Genomic DNA, 13,133 nt, shown 5'->3' on the forward strand with positions numbered 1-13,133 from the left:
GGTGGTTGAGAGGGTGTTGCTATTGAACGTGGGTGAAGATAGGGTGGCATTTGGTGGCGGTTTCCTAAGGATTGAGTCACCGGAGCTGGTGCTCTGGTTGAAGCGGGGGTCAGTTCTGGATTCGAGTTTAACGGCGAGAATTCGGCGGTGTTTTGGGTAAAAAAATTTCCATGGTTTTTTCTCTGGGTTTAGGTTTGTTTATCTGTGTGTAATTTGTTTGGAGATGAATCAATTTCAGTGGAAGTAGAAGAGGGAAGTTTTGTAGGTTTTAAAGCTGGAAGATGAAGAGAATTCGGGTGGGTTTCCATGGCAATGATTGGTGCTTCCACCTCCACTGCCAAGTGGCGAGAATTATGTGGGGTGGTGGCTTCAATAAATGAAGATTGCACGCAAGGCTCTTCACATTCTTGGAGAATAGAGTTATCTTTTAAGGAGCTCCATTAAAAGTCAGAACTTGGAAGGAGTTTTCTTAGGAAACAACTTTTTTATTGTAGGCTTTTGGTTTAAAGTGTCTTTTTTGATTAATTTAATTATTTAAATTTGGTTTTGGAATTTGATGACTTTTAGTGTTATTTTTCTTTGGGGAAATCTTTTATTAGAGATAATGGTCCATGGACCATATGTTTTGGGGGGTTAAGGAATATTTTTATCTAACAATTTGGGTAAAGAGGTGGAGCCCATTTGTTAACCTTGGTTTTCAAAAGATAAAGAGCTTTCCAAGTGGGGAAGGTTGGTATTGGGCGTAGAGGTAGAAGGGTTGGCCGAATAGGAGTGTGGGTTAGAGATTGTTTACCTTTTTTTTTATCTCATTGCAATATTCCTTTTGAGGACCAATAATTCCGCAGTTCAACAAAGTGAATGTATGTTTCGTATTCAATTTGTTTCCACCCGTTGCTAACCTAGCCCAGACTGAGGTGATTAACAGTGCCTTGAGGTCAATGTCAATACAAACCCTGGCATACTAAGCTCGAGTTAGATGATCGGTAGCATTAAGCAACTCTGATAGGGTTTTCGGGTATTTTGGCAATTTCGAAGAAGGCAATTTAATCATAGTATTCAACCGGCAACTCTGGAAACCTTATCCAAACCGTCATTCTATCAAAAGGATTCATTGACGGTCTGAAGTTCGGCTTCCAATTCGTCAGCATAAGATAGTGGTCTAGAACAAAGCATCCCCCCCCCCCCCCCCCCCAAGAAGGGCTCTGTCATAGTCATCGTTGATTGAAAACCTAAATAGATAAACATCTCTTCCGAGGTCAATGACTTCCAAGGTACCTTCCCTTATCCTTTGGGTGATAAAGGATGGCCTTACCAAGATGCCTAGGCATTTGCCCATTAGCGTTAGCTTCCATGGGCTTAAAAGCTTAGTGAGTGTTTCCTTAGGGAAGGAGACGGCGTTGCTGGAGTTAGGAAGGGAAATGGGCTCGTCGTCCCACTAAAGAGAAGAAACTACTATTTCACGTGCCGCAGAGAACCACTGTGAAGAACCTTTGACGGCTTCTCTAAAAGACATAATCGGTTTTGGAACAATAGAGGGGAAGGCGTAGAAGGAGGGCTGGTTTCAGTTGTGTTAGTATCCACCACCATAGGGTTGTCTTCAGGCATACCATCTAGTGAAGCGACTGTAAGGTTCTCCATGGAGGTATCAATTATTTCCATAGAGGCCATGAGAAAGGCAAGATCACAAGAGACAAACTAGAGCTAGCTTCAATACCTGCAAGAAAAAGAAAAGAAAATAAAAACAATTTGATGAGAACGAACTTAATCCCCACACAAGGAGACTCTCACAGTTCCCTCACCAAAGCGAGAAGGAAAATCTCTGATGATCACCCAAGTTGAGAAAAAAAGCTAGAGAGAGAAGGAGAAAGAGCATGTTTCTTGTTTCTACTAATAAGGGCCCATTATTGCATACTCATATGCTACCATATATACTCTTCTTAGGGGCCAAGGTAAAGGACCATCCGCCACTCTCTCTCCGCTAAATACTCTCAAATTATACATCATTAGGCATCTAACATGGGCATCAAAGGCTCCGCCCCGGGCTCACTACTCTGGGTCCATTTTGCAAGTACACTCTCAAATTCGAGGCCCACGAGCGGCCTGCCAAGACCCAGATAGGCAATTTTTTTGCCGAATCAACTGCCTTTTCCTCTATTTATCTGTTTTGTATCTATAATAGTATTTTTATCTTGTCGTAAAAAGAAGGGGGAAAAATGCTCAACTCATTGATCCAATTTTTAAATATATAGAATCAATGAGATTCCCTTGTTAGAAAGATGGTTAATGAATGCCTTGGCCATGGGAAAAAGGGAATAAAAAGAAAATAAGGCTGGGCTAAGTTTTGCAAAGTGGTCCAATATAATTTGGATTGAGAAGAGCATACTTCAGTACGAGACTTGAACTCTTAACCGGTGTTAAATACTTCTTGTTGTTTGCCTTCTGAGGCCCTGTTTTCTTCATTTTAAATCAATAATTAATTCAGCAAAAACAGCTAATCTGAAAGTTCCTTTCCATTAAAAAAATTATCTCATTCAAAAAGTTTGATTTAATCAGTAAAAATTTAAGTTTTGATGAATACAAATCAGTGTTACTTGACATATCATAGAAAAAGTTGGCTTAATTAATTTTAATTTGTAAAAATCAAATTTGGTCAGCAAATATAAATTTATGCCTGTAAAATTTCCTTTTCATCAGTTTAAATAATTTCAATTCCTTCAAAATCGAGTGTAGAAAAAGAGTTGTCTGGAGATTTCTTGGATGATTTGGAGCAAAATTGAAATTATTCGATAACTGTTCCTTATGACATCATCTTTAATTAGTAGCTCACTTCTGAGACTCCTCTTGGTTATTTGTGTCCATTAATCTCTTCCCTTTTTTGGTTGGTCATCTTAGGTGCTGTCGCTTTATTTCAGCTACAAGAAGACATGAAACGACATCTCAATGCAGATGGTAACTACACTGAGGAAGAGCTTGAAAGCTATATGGAATCTCACAAGAAAGTGATGATAGATTCTTTGTGGAAGCTCAATGTTGTTGACATCGAAGGGACTCTTTCTCGTGTTTGTCAGATGGTTGATATACCTATCCAATTATGTATTAAATACTTTGGTAGTATGTGGGTCAAGTTGACTATTATTTCTGACAAATATGTCTTTTGCTTATCCAGGTACTTCAAGACAACAATGCCAAAAAAGAGGAGCTTCGTGCACGAGCAAAAGGGCTAAAAACACTAGGAAAAATATTTCAGGTAATCTTAGTTTTCTGGTTTTTTTTTTTTTTTTTTTTTTTTTGTCTGCTGTATCATCTAACATTGCTGAATTTCTTTGCTTATATTCTGAGTAAATCAATCATCTTTATACTTACAGCAGGTGAAATCTGAAACCAATGAGGCTGATACTGCAATTGGGGCTGAACTTTATAAATTAAATGGAAGTGAGTCAAGCTATGATCCATTAGCTTCAAAGACATCCCCCAAGAGCCGGGGAATGGAAGACCAATCTTATAATGGAATTGCAACACAGGTACTATCTTTGCTCATTATGATATTGGGCTACACTTAACAAGATAAAATATCCTTGGTTTCTGATCTTAAACATTGCCTAGTTACTCACGTTGCCTGAATGACGAGTTTTAAGAGTCAGACTCTAAATACTACCTCCGTTTCATAAAATCTGCTACAAACTCTCTTTCACATTCCCCAAGACAATTTCTTAAGCAAAGATTAGTAAAAAAGGACATGTGATTAATTAGAGGAGATAGAAAATAAATACCACCACCACCCACCTTGTAACCCACCCTCCCATCACCACTAAGATGTAAAACCCCACAACCACCACCCAAGAAACCCCACCACTACCACCAATCACCTTGAACCACCACCCAAAACCCCCACAACCAACTTGACCAGCCACCCATCAACTCTCACTACCCCCAAACGAACTCACCCAACTAACCAACCCGACCAGAACCCACCCAACCAACCCGACAGCTGACTACCAACAAACCCACCCAACGAACTGAAACAACCACCCTACCACCTTCGACAAACCGAAACCCCAACAAACCACCACTAATTTAGATCTAAAACCCCAACAAACCACCACTAATTTAGATCTCAAACCACAACTTACCACTGTCTAATTTCGATTTTGAAAAGGGGTGAACTTTGAAAAGGGGAAAAGAGGGGCGGCGACTTTGAAAAGGGGCGAAGAGGGGCGGCAACTTTGAAAAGGGGAAAAGAGGGGCGGCGACTTTGAAAAGGGGCGAAGTGGGGCGGCAAATTTGAGAAGGGGAAAAGAGGGGCAGTAGCGGCGAACTTGCGAGGGAAAATGGTCGCCGACTTGATATGAGTGGTGGTGGTGGTGCGGTGGTTATGAGAGAAGAGAGAATAAGGTTGCTGTTGGTGGTGGTTGAGAGGGAGGAGAGAGAAAATTTGGTGATTTTGGTGGTGGATGTGGTTGTGAGGGGGGAGAGAGGATGTAGGTTAGAGTTTTAAGTATGGATAAATTAATTTGGGTAAAAAAGTTAATATGTTGTTTATTGAAGTTAAGTAAATATAGTAAGGGTATAACAGTAGATTTACACTAAAAAATTTACTATATTAGTTAAGTTTTTTTTTTTTTGTTGTTGCACACAATGTGTAGTTTCCGTTTTGGGATATTGTTGTAGATTTTATGAAACGGAGGTAGTATAAGTTTTCTTTATCAACACGAAAAAAATTTGTTCAATTAACCTTATCATGCAAGGCACGTGTAATAGGTGGTTAACGTCGAAAAGTAGGATATGGACTTTTTTGACAAAAAAATTATATCTAGGTCAAGTGCAAAAAAAATATTTAAGGTAGTTTGTGACAAAATAGGCCTTTAAAAGGTTGTTTCTGAAAAAAAAATTCTTAATTATAACACCAATAACTAATAATTTTTCTAGTAATTGTGTTTAAATAATTTCGATTAATTTGCTCGTTTGCACTCTCAAGCCCCTTTCTTAAAATGCATGCCAAAAGGTATGTTGCGAGTAGGGAGCGGATGAAGTATATAGTAACCAAAAACTCATAATAACTGACGTTGAAAATATATTGTGGAAACATTATGACCAAAATAGGTACCCTTACCCCTTATTAAATCCTAAAACTCTTTAATAGTAATTTTGCAATTCTTTTATTGTTTTATTATTATTGCATATGACTAAATCAATTTGAACTCCTAAAGTCCTAATTAATTACTGAAAATCTAATCTCCCATGTGTTTTTAAGTAAAAGCACGGATTGACACAAAACCATCATAGGTTAAGACATGGTGAGGCAAAAGTCTAACTAGTATGCTTGACTAAAGAAAGATATGAGTTAATATTCTTACACATGATTTTACCAAGCCAAATGCAACTAGTGCCGCTGTGTCCTTGACCACCTTTAGTCCAATATACCTTTTAACCAATCCTGATTAACTTGACTCATGAACATTGGCTAGCCTTAGGAAAATCGATTATTAAGTATGATTTCTCTTTGTGCAAATTAAAGGGTGAAAAGATGCAAGAAAGTAATACTAAAACTATTCCTCCTTTGTGCAACACTTTATAAGAACCTTCTCATAAATATTGGTTACCAATCTCTTTCACTTTTAGTGGTTAGTATCTTAGTCTTTATTTTTGACAATTGGACATAAGTACAGTTTTTGTTTATCTTGTTTATCACATAGTGTTCAAACAATACTATAATACCCTTTTTAGCCTTTACACATGTACCAAACCTTTGCACTTGAGACATGAACAAATCAATAATCTGAAATATCAAACAAGGCTAATCATGAGATTAAAATTAAGAGACATGATTGATCATACAAATATGCTCATGAATTTTGCTAAATCTTTAACAATTAGGCAAATAAAAAAAAATTAAATGTTAATGTATGAATAAAGAACATAATTTAATGCTCTAATAATCCTAGACTCCTAGAGTATAAACATAAATAGTACCTCAAATAATCCTAGATTATAAACCTTAAGAGGCATGTCAAAAATTATTGACATAAATTACTATTCTTGTTCCTAAAAGATACACCTTCATCCAATTCTCTATCCTTTTGAATAATAGATCCCTAAGACCTCATAGCCTTGGACAACCTTCTAATCCAAGTTGATCACATGTCTCCTTGTTTCGCACACTGCTAAACTTACATTCCAAATATTCCGTCTTATTTCTACTCACCTTCAAATCATGGGATTCTGAAGTTCGTCCACACGATTACAACTTACTTTCCACACCTTCTTTTGTCTTATCAATAAACACAATATTGTTAGCAAACATCATGCAGTCATGCACCATGGTATATCATTTCGAATTGAACTTGTTAATTCATTCTTGACTATAGCAAAAAGAAAAGGGATAAGTGTAAAACAATGAACTCCAATTGTAATAGGGAACTCTTCGGTTTTCTCAATAGTGATTTGCACACTTGTGCTAGCTCCCTTATACATATCCTTAATGATGTTAACATATATCCGCGAAATGTCTTTTCTTGTTAAAACCCAACAAAGAATCTCCCTTGTACCTTATCGTAGGCCTTCAAATCAATTAAAACCATGTGTAAATCCTTCTTCTTTTCTCGATAGATCTCCATTAGTTGTCTCATAAGATGGATTGCCTCCACGGTCAATCGCATAAATCCAAATTAAATTAATGAGATGTTCACATCCTTAACCTTTGTTCTATCATTCACTCCCAAAGTTTCATAGTATGACTTATTAGTTTGATTCCTCGATAGTGTGCACTATTTTGGAGTTCTAGATTAACCGAGAATGTGGGACTATGCCTCAAACCACGTACCTGTTTCGTCCATTCTCAATTCATTGTAGTTGGCAACCCGGATTGTGAGAGATGACGAACTATTATTGAAAACCCTAGATTTGCAATTTAAGCATTTTGATATAGTTATAGGGCTTAAAAACACATGCAAGATCATAGGTACATTCCTCATGTTCGCTTGTGTTCATCAATGTTGGAGAGCAATCACTCTTTCTTTGACATCTTCAAGGCTTCAATTATCTTTTTTTGGAAAAAAATAAAGAAAAGAAAAGAAAGGTTTGGGGTAGGTGGGGGAAAAACAAGTGATTCCCTTTACTTATGGATTTTTCCTTTTCTTTTACATTTAGTTAAATCTGTTGTCAACCTTTGACATTTCTCATTGAACTTTTTATAAGTACTTTTCTCATTTGACTTAATTTTGTGTTTTTGTTTTTATTTATTTTAATTTCTTTCAAGCTAATACTCCCTTCGTTTTCTTGATTTCTACTTGATTAATATAGCAACACACCGAGGAAAAGTGAAAATGGGGAATATACATGTGGTTACTTTTACTTTACAGTGGAGAGAGATATAGAGTAAGGGATTAGTCCCACTAGTGATGTTTTCGGTGATAAAAAAAATGAATAAAAGGTCGTCTTGATAGGAGCAAAGTAAAAGTGAGTAGAATTTTAGAAAACGAATGAAAATGAAAAGTGAGTAACGCTTAGTATTTATTAAAAATATTAAAAATAAACTAAAAAATATTTCCTATGTTTTTTTAAATGCATCACTTACTATAAAGGAAAGTTTCAACTTGTTAAGAGCATTAAACTTAATATCAAGTAACATGTCTAGCAAGACATCTAATAATCATATTATTTAGAGGGTTACCTCAATAGCATAGACTCATTATCCGAGACTTTGTCACTGGAATAAAACACCACATGGGATTTTAATCACATTCCCTTAGACCATCAAGAACTTACCTCTGCTCCATTCTTTTGTGCCAGACAAAATCTCATATTGATACGAAAATGATCCTAGTTCATGGCAATCAATAGTATATAAAATTGATACTATTTTGTTTCTATATTGTTGGGAAAAATAAAAAATAAAAAAATAACCGTTGATTCCAAAAATTATTATAGACAAATCAAGAACTTCCCTTGAACAAATTCAATCGTCACACTCGAACCAAAGACATGTCCTCCTTCGGTTGTGTCGTGGTTTGGTATCCAATTATCCATTGCCTTAGAAGCAAAATACGCTACCACCGATACAAGTTTCCCGGTGAGGCACGCCCCCCAAGTTTTACATAATGACCTTCGCAATCTGTTTACCTGAATTCTAAGGTTGGAATTGCTTAAGAATTGTTCGGATCTCAAAGGGTAGGGTTGTGTTTAGGTTTCGTATGAATAATCATAAAGAAGAAGGCAATACTAGTACTTATATGTATCTTAAAAATATGCGACAAATAAACAAATTGACTCAAGAAATAGGCGGGCCCGGTCAGGCAACCAGCCGCTCGTCCAGGCACGAGAGACTCTCCCATACTAGGTGTCACGCCCAGTCGGGCAATCTCGATTCTCTACCCGTGCAAGCAACTAGGCTAGAGCCGCCCAGCTGGGCTCGTCAATATGAGGTCCCGCCACCGGGCGCGAAAACCCTTTGCAGCCAAATTCCCCCGACTGGGCGCGAGTGTACTCGGAACATCGTTTAATCTCCCACAAGTGCGGATCGTCATGGCCTTGCAATTCATCCGATTGCATTACCATTTCCAACATTTATAAAATAGAAAGGAGGTTGGATTCTAACACCATGTTTGTGACCGGGGCCATATGCTGGAAAATTCACCAATGGAATCGCACCTCTCAAGCTACAAAAGATATAAGTACTGATCTAAACACCATGTTTGTGACCGGGACCGTATGCTGGAAAATTCACCAATGGAATCGCACCTCTCAAGCTACAAAAGATATAAATTAGTTTGTCGTTTGTAATTGTCGGCAGATGTCTTGCAATTCACGTGTTTTTTAGATATAAGTACTGATCTAAACAAAGATCTGACATTACAAAGAAAATTATTGAGTCGGCAGTGAACTACATATCAAGTATCGACACTTGTTATTCAACATACTGACATAAGCTTTTGTCAATTATTGTGTCGTGTCGACACACAACATCCTAGTGACACAACATCCAAGTGAGCAAAGTGTCGGAGTAACAATGGATGTGGGAAGTTATAATCTGATTATGATGTAAATCATATGGGAACACCGTGAGGGGTATAATTATGAGTGTAGCTATTTGAAGGAAAATTGAAGTTGTGGATATTAAAGGACACAATAAAGGAGAAAGTGGTAAGGAAGGTGGAGGATTGGGATGATGAAGATCTCCAAAGAGGCCCAGGGAGGCCAAAATGCAAATGATGACTTAAATGGAAGGAGTTTAAAATGTCATGAAGAAAGTGGGACCGAATGGAAGTGAATGGAGGAAGAGGATCTTTGTGGATGACCATAGGAGATAGACTTTAGTTCATGCGGTCAGCCCCCATATTTTAGGAATTTAGCTTTGTATTTATTTACTTAATGCTTTGGTAATAACAATAACAAATACTATGTCATTAACAGCACTAAACCTTGCAAAAATCATGATTAAACTATTATCAAGGCATAAAAAATCAGCTTTATATTTCCTGACACAATCTGGTTGTCTTCAAAAAAAAAAACACAATCTGGTTTACAACATAAGTATTCGAAGTAACAATCTTGTGATTATCTTTATTCTCATAAAATGTGTACTTAAAGCCTCTAATATTGTGAATCATGTTAATGCATACAGTATCTGGGGCATTAAAAATCAAGTTTTGTCAACTATGATTTTAGTTTTTATGAGGCCAATATAACTTGTCCAATTCAAGCGATAAATCTCAAGCTCAACATCTTACAAAAACAACCCAAAACACACAGTCGCAAGCAGCTTGCTTACGAGAAGATGATGGCAATATGATGATGAAGCAGTAGAAGAAATCAAAGTGGAGAGGGAGAGCAGTGAACAGCAGAAGAATAAGGAGAAGAAAGAAATCAAAGGAGAGGAGAAAGACGTTGAACTTGAAAAGAAACTAAAAGAAAGGAGTGACTGTGTGAGGTAGGGTGTCGTATGACAGCTTTACTTTAGGCTAAAAACATCCAAAATTATGGTGAATTTGCTAAATCTTATGATTGGACACAAACTCGTCACTTGTATAGTAATACATGTCAGATTAATGTTGCTTCAGGTTGGTTTTGTGGTATTAATATTAGTAGACTCTGGCTAGAAAGACTAAATTTCTGAGAATACCATTGTTTCAGAACGACGTCAAATGTTGGAAACTTATTGGATAGGTGCTTGTTTGAGCTCAGCTTGAAATCTAAAAAGCCGGGCAAAACAGAGCATAGTTCAGCTCGAGAATGTTGCTCGAATGTGCAACTTAAATAAACTGAGCTAAATGACTTGCGAGTTTCCTCTGAAACATGGAAATTGATATTAAAATTTTCTAGCTTGAATTGAGTTAAGGGCCAACCCTAGTTATCCTAAGCTTGGGCTTGTCCCGTTTTATTTCCTCTCCCTAAAAGTTTAGGTGATTGATTTGATTCATACTTCTTAAAGTTCCTTGCACACACCTTGGCCTGCCCATATTTCTGTCTTTTACTCAATTTTTTTGTCCTATGAAATGTTCTCAAAGAAACATTTTCCTGGTCAGTGCTCGGGCATAGCATTCATTGGAAATTTACTATCTATACTCATTGCAGATTCCATATGTGGTTGCCCCCCAGTTTGCTGATGCTTCACAATGCCATATTAGCTACCCAATGCCAACAGCCCCTCCTGGTGTTCAAAGAAGTCATTCAACGGGCAAAGAGTAGTAATGGTAGTTTGGTATCTCCCCCGTGTTTGGCTTTCGGTTTCCATGTTGAATACATGTTTGATTATACTTACTGTATCATTATTAGGTCATCTAAGAGATGGGTTTTTGTTTTCATTTATCTTATTTCTTATGGGTCCTTTTGAGAAGCAATGTGAAAATGAGCTAGTAACTTTGTTGTCATTGGTTGCTGAATGTGAAAATGTCTATACAACTCTTGCTGTATAGGCATTTTCTTGGAGCCATACTAAATCTTTCCGTTCCAGTCTTATATCGATGCCTGCTTTTGTTGAAATAGTCTTAGTATGGCTTCAGAGAAATGTCTCTACAGCATGAGTAATAATGGGTTCTTGTTTTCATTGGTTTTTGTATGGGTGTAAATACTGTGTTGATTTGTCAGATTATACTTTCAATTTTTATTTTTATTATTATTTTTTTTTTTTTTGGTATGTATTATACTTTCAATATTTAATATCACCTCAGTGTAATAAGAAATTTTATATGCTAACTGGACCTGGAGTCCCGGACTAATGTTTCAAACCCATTTGACTTCAAAAATTCTGATGATTTTTATTCACACTATATTCAGCTGGGGTGCAAGGTTTCAAGTTCACAAGTCCGGGATGCATTAGCACCCGAAACATACTGAAAGGTAAACCTAGATGAACACCATGCCCGATCTACTTTTGTGTAGTGAATCATGTTTTGGATCGTGTGATAACAATAGATCAACTCACGCAAAATGTCATGCTTGATAATCAATATAATGTAGTAGATTAACAACTAAAAAAGGTCATTTCCATGTTCGCCAATCATCATTACTTCATTAGCTTCCTCCTGGCTCCCTCCCGTCAGCATTTGCCCTTCTACAGGTAGATCGGATTCAAAGTCATTCAAGGACTTTTACAGGTGTACATGCAGTATAATACTCATTTCTACCCTTTTTTTCTCTTATTGTTCAATGGCTAAATGCTACCCCTGCTTAGAATTTCTAGATCCGTCACTGACTCCCTCCTATATTTTTATTCAATGGAAATATAGGAGGAATAAAAGAAATAAAAGGAAGTAGTAAGCCCTTATATTTCTATTCAATGGAAATATAGGAGGAAGTAGTAAGCCCTTATATTTTTATTCAATGGAAATATTGGAGGAACAAAAGAAAATGAAGAGAGTAGTAAGCCTTAAGGCTTTCTCAATGATCAATTAGGCTCCGTAAGCTTTCTCAATGGTACATTGGGCTTAATTGAATTCATCAAAAACATTGGATGTTAAAATTGATGGTGTGTTATTATTAAAATTATTTTGTATTTATATTGTAATAATTTTTTACAAACTAGGTTTGCAATTGGGTAATATGAGGGTTGTTTCTTAGACTTTGGAATAGTAAATTTGGCCTAAAATGCCAATGTTTGGCCATTTTGGCTTCACTTAGGGAATTTTTCCAACAATTTAAAGCGCCACATGGAAAATTTATCAATTTTTAGCTAATATAAAAAGAAATTTTTAGCCACTGTAAAAAGGATTTGCATTTCAATTTTGAATTAAAAATTCAATCATTATGTAAGTAAAATGAATGGATAAGGTTTGAATTTCAAAGTTAAAATACGTGTAATAATAATAAAAACAAAGAAGTACTAAGCAGGTGCTTGCTTGAATGGGTCCCCGATGTTCGGGTTGAGAGATATTATCTTTTTTTTTGACAAAACCGCAGCATAGCATATTATTAAATCATCAAAGTTTCATAATCATTACATAAAACCCCCTTGAATTTTATGAGGGTACTCTTCAAGCCAAGCACGAAAATTACTGAAATTAAAACTTAAATTTGCTAAGCTATGTACGACTGTGTTACCCGATCTTCTAACAAAAGAAAAATCACAACTTTGGCAGCTACGAGCAAGCAATAGGATATCCCGCACCAAGTGACCAAAAGCACAGGGAGAAATATAGCCCTTCTTCATATGGTGGAAAAGCTTTAAGTTATCAGTTTCGAGGATAAACTTCTTGAAGCCCGCTTCCATAGCTATTTTAAGGCTAGATCTCATAGCAAACGCTTCCCCAATATCGACACTAAAATTCGGGTTGAGAGATATTATCTTGAAACTTCAGGAATTCATAACTTTGTCTCCGGGTGTCTAATCAAGGTGAAATTTTTTCTTTTTGAAATAAAAAAATTATCTTATGTTATTAGGAATTCTATCTATGGATTATATCCATAAGAAATTAAGAAGTATATGAAATCTTTTAAATAAAAAAATCACAATTTTATTTAGGATTAAAATATTTAATCTCTATACAAGTCAAATTCACAACTGACAGTTTAAATAAGTTAAATTATTTTTTTAAAAAAAAATTATGATATTAGATATCTTATCCATAAATCTAAATTAAAGTATTAATTTACAACTTTAAATTAATTATACAATACGTGAATGAGATTGTAAATTAAAA

General features: G+C 36.1%; 1 protein-coding gene across 3 annotated transcripts in view; it reads left to right on the top strand.

Annotated features, from left to right (window-relative positions):
• The window catches only part of LOC145638739 (chaperone protein dnaJ 10-like), a 38,153-nt gene extending 27,047 nt beyond the window's left edge, over nt 1-11,106 (top strand). Inside the window, exons 7-10 of one of the 3 annotated variants that reach the window (XM_081689741.1) lie at nt 2,893-3,071; nt 3,167-3,247; nt 3,366-3,521; nt 9,748-9,879. In XM_081689741.1, the coding sequence (XP_081545867.1) occupies nt 2,893-3,071; nt 3,167-3,247; nt 3,366-3,521; nt 9,748-9,801 (470 nt within the window). In that variant the 3' untranslated portion in view covers nt 9,802-9,879. Of the gene's footprint in view, nt 1-2,892; nt 3,072-3,166; nt 3,248-3,365; nt 3,522-9,747; nt 9,880-10,569 lie in introns of those variants that run through there. The other 2 variants (XM_081689740.1, XM_081689739.1) reach the window with 2 other exon arrangements.
• The last annotated feature ends 2,027 nt before the right edge of the window (nt 11,107-13,133 follow it).

This window comes from Chenopodium album, chromosome 7 (assembly GCF_948465745.1).
Source record: "Chenopodium album chromosome 7, dcCheAlbu1.1, whole genome shotgun sequence".
Taxonomy (NCBI): domain Eukaryota; kingdom Viridiplantae; phylum Streptophyta; class Magnoliopsida; order Caryophyllales; family Amaranthaceae; genus Chenopodium; species Chenopodium album.